Source organism: Callionymus lyra, chromosome 1 (genome assembly GCF_982586985.1).
Source record: "Callionymus lyra chromosome 1, fCalLyr1.hap1.1, whole genome shotgun sequence".
Lineage (NCBI taxonomy): Eukaryota > Metazoa > Chordata > Actinopteri > Syngnathiformes > Callionymidae > Callionymus > Callionymus lyra.
The window spans coordinates 2,632,215-2,645,240 of NC_141818.1; the positions used below are offsets into that span (position 1 = coordinate 2,632,215).

Below are 13,026 nucleotides of genomic sequence, written 5' to 3' on the forward strand. Positions count from 1 at the left end.
AAACACATGATATTTTAAATTCATGTAATATTACACTCTCCTTCATTTTCTTTCTCTCTTTTTCTCTTTCTCTAACTCTGTCTCTCTTTCGCTCTCTTTTACTTCCTTTTTCTCTTTCCCTCTCTCTTTTCCTTTTTTTCTCTCTCTTTCTCTCCTTTTTTCTCTTTCCATTTCTCTCTTTTACCATTTTTCTCTCTCTTTATTTCTTTGTCTCTCTCACTGTCTCTTTCTGTTGTTCTTTCTTTCTCTCTCTCTTTTTATTTCTCTCTTTCTTCTCTTTCTTTCTCTCTCTCTCTCCTTTTCTCTCTTTCCTTTTTCTCTCTCTGTAATAGTTATAATTACAAGGAGGGAAATGAAAAAAACCCAATAATTTTGTAAGTGGAAAGATTAAAATAACTTAAAAAAACAAAATTCTCATTACTTGTTCTTCTCAGATAGTTTTTTAAAAATAATTTCATGTTGAAAATCTTAAACGTTTAAGTGTGTTATACCGCCACCTACTGGACTGTATCTTTCATACAGCCCCTCGGATTAAAAGAAACGTAGTTTTTTCGTTATTTTTAAGCATTTAATTTATTAATTATTTTATTAATAATACCTTCTGGCCTCCATCGGAATTTAATTTTCATGAAGCCTCCTTGAAATTTGATGAAAAAAATTGATAATTTCGTTAATTATTTATTTCCATTTAAATAAAATCATATTTTTATCTACATTTCATGTATATTCCCATCGTATTTGTAACGTTGTGTGAAGTACTTCTGCAGTGGTGTGTCTCTGAGCGTCTTCTCCCTCGGCAGGTTCTGATCGAGCACATCAGTAACCTGGACCGGGCCTACGAGTTCGCCGAGCGCTGCAACGAGCCGGCGGTGTGGAGCCAGTTGGCTCGAGCTCAGCTGCAGAGGGAGCTGGTGAAGGAGGCCATCGACTCCTACATCAAGGCCGTCGACCCCTCGGCCTACATGGAGGTCGTCAACGCCGCCAGCAAGAACAGTAAGATGCTCGGGACACCGTTTTATAAAGATGTCGGTTTATTTAGTTAAGTATATCAACAAATGTTTGAATGAATATAAAAATGTCCAGAGAACTCAATTACTTATGATTACATTTAGTTATTTATGCAATTTATCTTCTATTTAACTGTACATTTGATTGTTTATTTTCGATATTTACAACATTTATTTATTCATGTATTTATTCATTTTTCTTACTCATATTTTTCAACTTTTCATCTTTTATTTATTTAAGTATTTTTGCCTGCAATGTTCAAACTATTAGGAGTAGGCCTGGAATGTAAAGTATGAATAAATGTATTTATACACAGAAATATAATACAAATTACTTACTTACTTACATTTATTCACAATTATTTATACATTTAGTTATGTATTTATTTATGCACCAAAGTATTTATACTTTTAAGTTATGTATTTAATCAACTTATTACTAAATGTATAAAAAAAATACATGAATAAATACATGTATTATTAATATTATTTATACATGTATTTCTTTCATACATTGAGTTATGTGTTTATACATGTATGTATATATTTATTAACACCTATGTTTATACTTTTGTGTTTATACACAAATGTATTAATTTACACATGTATTTATACTTTTGTATTTATTAAATAAATAATTAAATGTATAAATAAAAACATGAAGAAATTCCATTTATAAATTTTTCTATGCATATTGTACATGTATTTATACATTTAAATATGTATTTATACATTTATTAATACATGTAATTATACATTGAGTTATGTATAAATACATGTGTTCATAAATAACTCGATGTATAAATACATAACTGAATGTATAAATACATAACTCAATATATCAGTATTGATACATTGAGTTATGTATTTATACATTTATATGTACATTGAGTTATGTATAAATACACGTGTTAACACATAACTCAATATATCAAAAGATATCTCAATATATCAGTATTGATACATTGAGTTATGTGTTAACACATGTATTTATACACAACTCAATGTACATATAAATGTATCAATACTGATATATTGAGTTATGTATTGATACATGTATATATACATTGAGTTGTGTATTTATACATGTATAATCGTGTTAATATATTAAATATAAGCACCATATACATATAGATATATATTTATAACGATGACATTTATGGTCCTCGCTCCTGTCGATGGCGTGTCAAAAGCTGCCGTCTGTGCAGATAACTGGGAGGACCTGGTGAAGTTCCTCCAGATGGCTCGTAAGAAGGCCAGGGAGTCGTACGTGGAGACGGAGCTGATCTTCGCTCTGGCTAAAACCAACCGTCTGGCGGAGCTGGAGGAGTTCGTCAGTGGACCCAACAACGCTCACATCCAGCAGGTGAGCAGCTCAGGTGTGGAGGAGGAGCTCCAGTGAACACTGTCCTGCACAGGTGGGCGACAGGTGTTACGAAGAAGGCATGTATGAAGCTGCCAAGCTGCTCTACAACAACGTGTCCAACTTCGCCCGCCTGGCCTCCACGCTGGTGCACCTGGGGGAGTACCAGGCCGCAGTGGACAGTGGCAGGAAAGCCAACAGCACTCGCACGTGGAAGGAGGTGAGATGTTGCTACTTTTATGGTAGTTTATCATCTATAATAAACGAGTATTTGGTTCAGAATGTTTAACCAAATATAGATTTTGATTTATGTATTTTTTAAGGATTTCAATATTTTAACCAATTTAATTCAGTTGTTTGTTTGTTAAAAGGTTGTTTTTTGTTTTAAATGTATTTATAATTAAGTTAAGAAATAAGTTTTATATAAATATACATTTATATATATATATATATTTATTTATATGTATGTGATATTTTCATAATAAATAAATGTATTTCATTTATAATTATTTAATTATTTGAATTTTATTGAATAATTTATTTCTATATTAAATGTTTAGATTTTCTTAAATATTTATATTTGAATTAAAATATATATGTATATATATATATATATTTATTATTATTTAATCAATTTAATTTTTTTGAATAATTTCATTCAATCTTTTTTATATTAAATTACCTAAATATTTGTATTTGAATAAAAAAGAAACATTTTTTACATCTTTCATTTACAAAGAGTTCGATGAATCCACTTCCAATAATCTTTTTTAAATTAAATATTTTTTACTTGTAGCCTTTTAAATTAAATTAACCAACATTACTATAATAGAGCCACCAGACAGTACTAATGGAGCACCGAGCTACTCCGACGTTTAGCCTATCATGCAACGAGAGTTTGCGCTTCGTTAGAAAATATATATATTTTTGATTATTGGAATTAGTATTATCAAACTCTATGTGTAAAACATGTTTTATTCATTTAATTTAAATGAAATTCAAATATAGATATTTAAGAAAATGCAACCATTTAAAGTAGAAATGATTGAATCAATTATTCAATAAAACAATAATTACGTGTTTATAGATTGTTATTCTGTCTGTTTTACAATTAATGAAATTGATGTGTAAATTCCACATAAAATAAATAAAAATAAAAATATTAAAACGTTAATTAAAATAACTTAAAACTTAAATAATTAATTAATGACAAAAGACATATATGTTAAATTTTTTATAGTTATTTATTTAAGACATAAATAACTGGGAAAACAGGTTAAAATGTGCGAATTAAATAGAAGTAAAAAAGGTGACATTTAAGGAATAAAAATATTTAAAACGGGTAAAATGTTTAACATTTAAGAAATAAAGTAAAAAAGGTAAATAAAAAAAAACATTTAAAAAAGGTTAAAATGTGATGAATAAATAACTGTAAAAATGTTCTATAACAAAGTAAATAAAAGGCTTAAAAAGACATAATTTAGATAAAACTATTAAAAGTTTGATAAAAATCATTTTCAACTCATCTGATAAACATCCTGTTCTCGTCATGACGTATAAACAAACCCGTGTCTCCGTCAGGTGTGTTTTGCATGCGTGGACGGCGAGGAGTTCCGTCTGGCTCAGATCTGCGGCCTCCACATCGTGATCCACGCCGACGAGCTGGAGGAGCTGATCAGCTACTACCAGGACCGCGGCTTCTTCGAGGAGCTCATCGCGCTGCTGGAGGCGGCGCTGGGTCTGGAGCGAGCTCACATGGGCATGTTCACCGAGCTCGCCATCCTCTACTCCAAGTTCAAGCCGCAGAAGATGCGCGAGCACCTGGAGCTCTTCTGGTCCAGGGTCAACATCCCCAAGGTCAGACGAGTACGAAGGTAGATTTAAGTTCTTACGATTCTCAACGTCTTCCTGCGTGGTGTGTTCAGGTTCTACGGGCAGCTGAGCAGTCGCACTTGTGGGCGGAGCTAGTTTTCCTGTACGACAAGTACGAGGAGTTCGACAACGCCGCCATCACCATGATGTCACACGCCACTGACGCCTGGAAGGAAGGTCTCTTCAAGGACATCATCGCCAAGGTCATTGATCCACTGTACTCTTATAGTATATATAATATTGTTATATTTAACATGTTGAAACTTTCACTAGTTTTATTTAAATGATGTATTTTTAAGCCTTTTATTTACTTTTTAATAAAACATTTGTACAGTTATTTATTCATCACATTTTAACCTTTTTTAAATGTTTTTTTATTTACCTTTTTTACTTTATTTCTCAAATTTTAAACATTTTACCTGTTTAATTTTTTTTATTCCTTAAATGTCAGCTTTTTTACTTCTATTTAATTCTCACATTTTAACCTTTTTTCACAGTTATTTATGTCTTATATTTTTACTTTTTTACAGTTATTAATTTCTGTCTTTTGTGATTAATTAATTATTTAAGTTTTAAGTTATTTTAATTAACTTTTTAATATGTTTATTTTTTTCTAAATCCACTGGGAATGTGGAATTTACACATCAATTTCTTTTTTTAATAAAGTGAAATTATTTGACTTTCTTAAAGTATATTATGGTATTATTTTCATTTTATATTTAAAAAGAATGTAATAAAAAAAACAATTTAATGTTATGGTTTCTACTATTAAAAGGTTGAATTTTCTTTAAATAGTGAAAGTAATAAAAAAACAAATTTAGACACAGATTTGATATTTAATTCTAATAATTCAGATTTTAATTTTCTATATGCAATATCTTTTAATCGGTAGCATATTAAATTCAATATAGAAATGTTGTCACATGATCATCTGCGTGTCGCATGATTGGATGAAAGTTATGATCAGGATGGTCGGTGCTCTATTGGTAATGTCTGGGCATTACTGTGATAACAACATTTTATATTCAATTTAATTCATACAATTAATAATTAATTAATAGGCTGTACATGTAAAAGTATTTAACTTGGAAATTGTATATTTGATTTTTGTAATTTAATATAATGTTTTTCTTTCTTTTTTAAAAATATTCATAGTATTATTACATCTAAAATAATTAACAACATTTAACCTTTCAATAACCAAATTATTAAATTAATTCACAAAATAAAAATAAAATACTTAAAAAAACGACAACATTCAAATAAAAATATTTAAAATAAATATGTTAAATTTAAGCATTGAATATTCTGATGACACTGATCTACTTGAACAAGTTTAATTTATAAATACTTAACTTCTGATCTTCAGGTGGCTAACGTGGAGTTGTACTACAAGTCTCTGTCCTTCTACCTGGAGTTCAAGCCGCTGCTGCTCAACGACCTTCTCACCATCTTGTCTCCACGTCTGGACCACAGTCGAGCCGTCAACTTCTTCACGAAGGTGACGACGACTCCGATCCTTCGCCGTCTGTGTTTGTGACGCCAGTGTTTGTCTGCAGGTGAAGCACCTGAAGCTGGTGAAGCCGTATCTACGCTCCGTGCAGAGTCACAACAACAAGTCTGTCAATGAAGCTCTGAACAACCTGCTGACGGAGGAGGAGGATTACCAGGTTATTACAGGCTATTACTAGGCTATTACTAGGCTATTACTAGGGTTATTCTGTCTGTTACAATTAATGTTTTACTACTGACACACAATCACAGACTTAGGTCGCTGAGAGAATTTATTAACACTGACTATTTCTCACTTTTTACCTTTTTTTCACAGTTATTTATTTCTCACATTTGACAAATTTTCAGTTATTTATTTCTCATATTCAACCTTTTTTTATTATAATTTATTTCTCACATTTTACATTTTTTTATTTAATTTTATTTCTCAAATTGTATCTTTTTTATTTATTTATTTCTCACATTTGACCTTTTATTTAAATTTATTTCTCACATTTTACCTTTTTTTTAATTTAATTTATTTATAAATTTACCTTCTTTTTTTTTTTACTTTAATTTATTTCTCACATTTTAAATCTTTTTAATTTAATTCTCACAATTTACCTTTTTTTAATTTATTTCTCAAATTTTACCTTTTTATTTAATTTATTTCTCACATTTTAACTTTTTTTAACTTAAATTTATTTTTCACATTTTTCCTTTTTTTAATTTTAATTTATTTCTCACAATTTACCTTTTTTCATTTTAATTTATTTCTCACATTTTAACTTTTTTTTTACTTTAATTTATTTCTCACATTTTAACTTTTTTTTACTTTAATTTATTTCTCACATTTTAACTTTTTTTTTACTTTAATTTATTTCTCACATTTTACCTTTTTTTACTTTAATTTATTTCTCACATTTTACCTTTTTTTGACTTTAATTTATTTCTCACATTTTAACTTTTTGATGAAGTGAATTGAAAAAAAAGCTATCAATTTTTTTTACTTCAATCCAACAAAAAAACTACAATTAAGTTTAGGAAAAAATATATATATTTGCATATTAATTCACACATTTGCTACTCGTGGACAAAACACAAAAAAGAATGACAGAAAACAGTTTCAATTTAAATGAAATGATACAGAAACAAAACTTCATAAAATGACAGTATCTTCGCTTATTGAAAAGTAGTTAGACTGACCGGCCACTAGAGGGCGGTGTCTGCCGTTGATCAGAACGTTGACCTCTGACTTGTCTCCAGGGTCTGCGCGCGTCCATCGACGCCTACGACAACTTCGACACCATCGGTCTCGCTCAGAGGCTGGAGAAGCACGAGCTGATCGAGTTCCGACGCATCGCCGCGTATCTGTACAAGGGAAACAACCGCTGGCGACAGAGCGTGGAGCTCTGCAAGAACGACAAACTCTACAAGGTACTGACCGCTGCCGCGCCGAGACGCCCGTCCGTTAACGATCCCGTCTCCAGGACGCCATGTTGTTCGCGGCCGAGTCCAAGGACGCGGAGCTGGCGGAGACGCTGCTGCAGTGGTTCCTGGAGGAAGGCAGGAAGGAGTGTTTCGCCGCCTGTCTCTTCGCCTCCTACGACCTGCTGCACCCCGACGTGGTCCTGGAACTGGCCTGGAGGCACAACATCGTGGACTTCGCCATGCCCTACTTCATCCAGGTCATGAGGGAGTACCTGTCCAAGGTCAGACCCTGAACCCAAACCCCTGGTTAGAACGTTGTTCTCCTGATATGTTTCTCTGAGACGTTGAGGTGACTCAAGGTCATGTGAGGTCACTCCAGGTCATGTGTTGTTGTTGGGTCTTCACAGGTGGATGAGTTTGAGGCGCAGGTGACGGTCTCTGGCCCACTTTTATTCCTCTGTGTGTTCTGTGTGTTTCCGCTAATCTAGCGACGTAGCATGGAGTGATAGTTCTGGCCCGACTCGCTCTGGTTCTGAAGAGTTCTGATGACTTTGTGCCTGATTTAAAAAAAAAAAGTTACTTTATTAAATTGTATTTTTTTTTAACCAAACAAAAAAGTTTCTTTAAACCAAATATTTAAAAAAAAATAAAAAAGGTTACTTAAAAAAAAACCTTTTTCTTTCCCATCAAAACAAATCAATAAAAAATCTAAACATTGTTGCTTCAATCATACGAAAAGTTGCTTTGATCCAACAAAACTATTTACAATTAAAAAAGAAAAATCAACTTCAACTAAAAACCCAACAAAATAAAATAACAAAGAATAAAAATATTCCAAACAAAAAATAGTTTTAAAAAATATTGTGAAAAACATGAAGCAACTTTATTTGTATTTAATAATTGACAAACATCTCCCCATAATATGGTCCAATCACAAGACATCTTACTCAACTTAATCCCTTTCCAATTCAAAAAATATATTTTATTTTAAAAAAAAACTAACTTTGATTAAAAACCTTCTTTTTTTAAATTAAAATGTGTTTAAAACTGTTTGATTTGATTGAAGTAACTCTTTTTTTTAATTTAAATCTTTTTTAAATTGAAGCTACTTTTTTGATCGATGGAAGTAAAATGATCTTTTCTTGATTGAAAAAATACTCCTCCATTTATTTTCACTCTCACACATCAAAGTCCAGCAAAACTTTGAGTTTTGTTCCTCAAGTAGTATTTTTGTTAGGGTTGATAACTTTATTTAAACTGAGACGTTTGCTGTTCAAACACTGAACAAAAGTAGTCGTCAGTCTCACGACTGTCTTTATAAAGTAACATTTGAAATATACATTTTCTCTGGTGATTTTCAAGCTCCAGACTCTTAACTTTCAACTCGTCGTCTGACGACTAAACTGCTTCATGGCAGTGATTTTATCTTCGAACCGATCAAACTTTTCTCAGGAAGACGAGTCGATTAAAAATAACAACAACATTCTCTTGTAAACAAACGACAAGAATAACTGAACTAACAGTAGAAACAAACTCTTCTTCTTCTCCTGTAGCGACGCTTTAACAACAACTGACAACCAAAATGTTATTTTTGTTTGAAGACTGTACTTTTGTTTTTATTCATTAAGATTTGATTCAATTAAGTAATATCTAATATAAATGAATGTAAAACTAGGTTTGCTAACCAGTTTAGCACAATATATCCAGTTGAACTCAATAAAAACTGTATATTGTTTGCGGAAAGATAGTTTTTTAATGACAAATAAAAGCATATTTGTCTTGTTTATCTTTTAAATCCACTCACGTTTGATGTTTTTCGTGCTGTCTGGTTGAAGTGTTGACAGTAGCTAGTTTAACAAAGCTAGCTTGTTAGCCTAACATCTGGTGATAGCCGCTCCACAGCTGCATGCGTTTGTGTCGATAAAGTTTATTTCAATACTGACAACAGACGTAGTTGGACAGGTTTGCTAGTAGATCTTGTTTATTTAACCTTTAATAAGAACACTTTCCTCCTGGTTGTTGTTCTTTATGACGAACTGAGAGGTTGCTTTGTTCAGTTTAAACCATATTTGCGAACAGAACACAGCATTATTTGATAATATAGTGACGTTCGCTCTGCTGCCCCCAGGTGGACAAACTGGAAGAGGCAGAAAGCCAAAGAAAAACGGAAGAGGAAGTGACGGAACCTCAGACCATGGTGTTTGGTAAGTTCGTTTCTTTATATAATCAACACTATATTATAAATGATAAGTAAGTAATAGTTATTTTAAGCATCTTATAAATGTTTTGATAAATTAAATCCACAATTCTTGATTTCCAAATGGCATTACATTTAATAATATATTTATTTGCGAATTAAAAAAGAATAAATGGATTAAATATATATATATATTCGTATAATTTACACTTTATTATAAATGTATTTAGAATGTATTCATTACTGTGTTTCAATGTGGATTTGTGTTTAGAGAACTTCTTTGTGTGTCTTTTTTTGTTATCATTTTTGTTCACGTGGTAGCAACAATACTGTGATACTATAGGATCAAGGATATATTTGCAGTATTGTCGAGTACTTGACTCTTGTGTTCCAGAATTCAAAATAATGTAGAATATAATGTAATGTTGAATATACAGTATATATAGTTTACTCTGAAGAGGAGCGTGCATTAGCGCTCGCAGCTAGCTCGCTAACTTAATATGAGAAGTAAATAAATGATTTAAATATTTATTTTAAAATGAACTTTAATATTTGTATAAAGGTTAGTTTTGTAATGAAAAAAATATTTGTATAATAATAGATAGAAATTAAGCTCTGAAGAGATCCATGTTTAAGCAAACATTGCAAGGCTAACTAAAAAAAAGTTTAATTTAAAAAATACATTTGTAGAAATACTTTCATATTTATGTTGAGAATTGTTTAGTTTTCTAATAAATGTGAGTAAAATTAAATATGGACAGATATTTGGTTTTCTCTGAAGAGCTACATGCTTTAGCAAACGCTGCTAGGCTAGCTGGCTAACTTTAGATGCTAACGTTAGCAACCTAAACTACACTTATCATTTTGTTCGCATAGTAGCAACAATACAAGTTACTGTGAAACTGTAGTAACAAGGATATATTTGTAGTTTTGTGGAGTACTTGACTCTGGTGTTGCAGAATTCAAAATAATGTAGAATATAATGTAACATTGAATATACAGTATATTTAGTTTACTCTGAAGAGGAGCACGCATTAGCGCTCGCGGCTAGCTCGCTAACTTAATATGAGAAGTAAATAAATTATCTAAATATTTATTTTATAATGAACTTTCGTGTTTGTACAAAGGTTACTTTCGTAATGAAATAAATATTTGTATAATAATGGATAAGCTCTGAAGAGATCCATGTTTAAGCAAACATTGCCAGGCTAACTAAAACATTGATTCATCATTTAAAAAATACATTTGTAGAAATACTTTCATATATATGTTGAGAATGATTTAGTTTTCTAATAAATGGGTGTAAATATGGACAGATATTTGGTTTCCTCTGAAGAGGTACATGCTTTAGCAAATGCTGCTAAGCTAGCTGGCTAACTTTAGATGCTAATGTTAGCAACTTAAACTACACTTCATCATTTTGTTTGCGTAGTAGCAACAATACAATATACTGTGAAACTGTAGTAACAAGGATATATTTGTAGTTTTGTCGAGTAGTTGACTCTGGTGTTGCAGAATTTAATATAATGTAGAATATAAAAAATATTTAATAGTTTATTTTAGACACAAGCAGCTTTTTACACAAAGATACACACTGAAACACACAACACTGAATCCCATAGGATAAGATAAATAATAAATAAATGCACACATTTATGAATAGTCGCACACACACTTATATTCAAATGTCCTTGCACCTTTTAGACACACAACAAAATATAGCGTACACAATACCCTGCTCTGGTACATGTTTAACACTTGTGTGTGTGTGTGTGTGTGTGTGTGTGCACGTGTGTGTGTGTGTGTGTGTGTGTGTGCAGGTCAGCAGCTGATGTTGACGGCGGCTGCAGCTCCAGTATCTCCTCAGCCAGGTTACGCTGCTTACGGTTACCCCGTCCCCGGACCCCCTGCTGCTCCCGCCGCTGTCCCCAGCGTGGGCGTCTACCCTGCTCAGCCCCCCTACGGCTTCAACATGTAGACCCGTCACACCCCCCTGACCTCCGACCCCCCCTCCTCTCCAGACTCCGCCCCAGCTTCTCTGAAACTGCAATAGAAACCTCCAGCGTCACCTCCATCTCCAGCACCGAGGAAACGTTCCTCTGCAGCGACAGCCTTACAAGACTCTGACCATCGACCCCCCCCTGCTCCGTGCAATAGTTCCTCCTCCTGATCGCCCTGCAGGTCGACTCTCTCGGACTCATTCGTGTTCTGTGTGAACGTGTGACTCGTCCCCCCTCAAAGTCCCGCGACTCTGGACCCGGAAGGTAGAAGCTGCAGCGTGTGCATGTCGCTGCCACCAGGAGCACAAACATATACCAGTGTTACTAATGGAGTTTTCCAGTCGTCATGATTGTACTGAGAGCGATAATTTAAGATATATTGAAATACTAATCAAAGAAGTATAATGGATGTATTGTCTATAGTGTGTTGTAGTAGTCTTCGATGAAAACAGAATGATTTTTGTAAGAAAAAAACGGCCACGAAATGCAAAAAAAAACAAAAACGGCAGGTAAATAAAAATATCTTTGAGGGCGAGAAGCTCCACCAGAGTCTTGCTTGTTTTCAATAATATGTTTAAACTGATCACAGTTAATGTTTATTTCATGTTTGTGAACAAACATCGTTTCCTTCGACAAACCAGTTTGTCTTCACCTGTATTACACTAATTTATTCAAATATCCTCATTAGTTTTGACTAATTTAACTTCAGTTAATTAAGTCGTGTTTTTTTTAAAGTCACACTTCCAGACGTTTGTTTTTCTCACGTCTGTTATGAGAATCAGATTCATAATCTAAACATTTATTTTATTAATAAATGTTCATATTTGTGTAAAGTGTACTTTTATTGTACAATAAATAATTGTAACATTGAATATACAGTATATTTAGTTTACTCTGAAGAGATGCACGCATTAGCGCTCGAGGCTAGCTCGCTAACTTAATACACAGTCAATAAATTATATAAATATTTTACAATGAAATGTTAATATTTCTACAAAGGATAATTTCGTAATATAATAAATTGTTATTAATAGTTATACCCATAATATAATAATGGATAGAAATAAAGACATGAGATTCATGCTTTAGCAAAGGTTGCTAGGCTAGCTGGATATTCGATTTTTAACATCAATCAAAAATAAAATACACAACGCCATTGATGAAAATACTTTAATATTTATTTAGGATTATTTAGTTACGAAATTCATAGTTGTGAAATTAAATATGAATAGATATTCAGTTTGTTTTGTAGAGACGTATGCTTTAGCAAACCTGGCTAGGCTAGCCGACCAACTTTTTGTAAGAAATGGATTAATCATTTAAATAATAAATCATAGAAATACTTACATATTTTGGTAAAGGACTCTTAAGTTATCCAATATGTTTGTTTAAAACTAAATATAAATGGCTATTTAGTTTGTTCTGAATAGCTACATGCTTTAGCAAATCTTGCTAGGCTAGCTGAGATAACTTAAGATGCTAACGTTAGCAACTTAAAATACACTTTGCAATTTTTTTGTTTAATTTGTTTAAAACCATATCACTGACATTCATGATACATTGTAATTAAAATTCTATTTCAATTTCTCATTTGAAATAGTTCTTAATGATACTATTACATGTTTTAATACCATATTTATTTAATGCATATTTTGTACAATTATA

At 32.0% G+C, this 13,026-nt stretch overlaps 1 protein-coding gene across 1 annotated transcript in view; it reads left to right on the plus strand.

Moving 5' to 3' along the window:
• The window catches only part of cltcl1 (clathrin, heavy chain-like 1), a 36,977-nt gene extending 25,080 nt beyond the window's left edge, over window positions 1-11,897 (plus strand). Inside the window, exons 20-30 of the mRNA XM_087788026.1 lie at window positions 801-993; window positions 2,216-2,373; window positions 2,426-2,590; window positions 3,952-4,227; window positions 4,296-4,445; window positions 5,612-5,743; window positions 5,802-5,912; window positions 7,000-7,170; window positions 7,224-7,445; window positions 9,293-9,368; window positions 11,182-11,897. Coding sequence (XP_087644152.1) covers window positions 801-993; window positions 2,216-2,373; window positions 2,426-2,590; window positions 3,952-4,227; window positions 4,296-4,445; window positions 5,612-5,743; window positions 5,802-5,912; window positions 7,000-7,170; window positions 7,224-7,445; window positions 9,293-9,368; window positions 11,182-11,339 — 1,812 coding nt within the window. The 3' untranslated portion in view covers window positions 11,340-11,897. The remainder of the gene's footprint in view (window positions 1-800; window positions 994-2,215; window positions 2,374-2,425; window positions 2,591-3,951; window positions 4,228-4,295; window positions 4,446-5,611; window positions 5,744-5,801; window positions 5,913-6,999; window positions 7,171-7,223; window positions 7,446-9,292; window positions 9,369-11,181) is intronic.
• The last annotated feature ends 1,129 nt before the right edge of the window (window positions 11,898-13,026 follow it).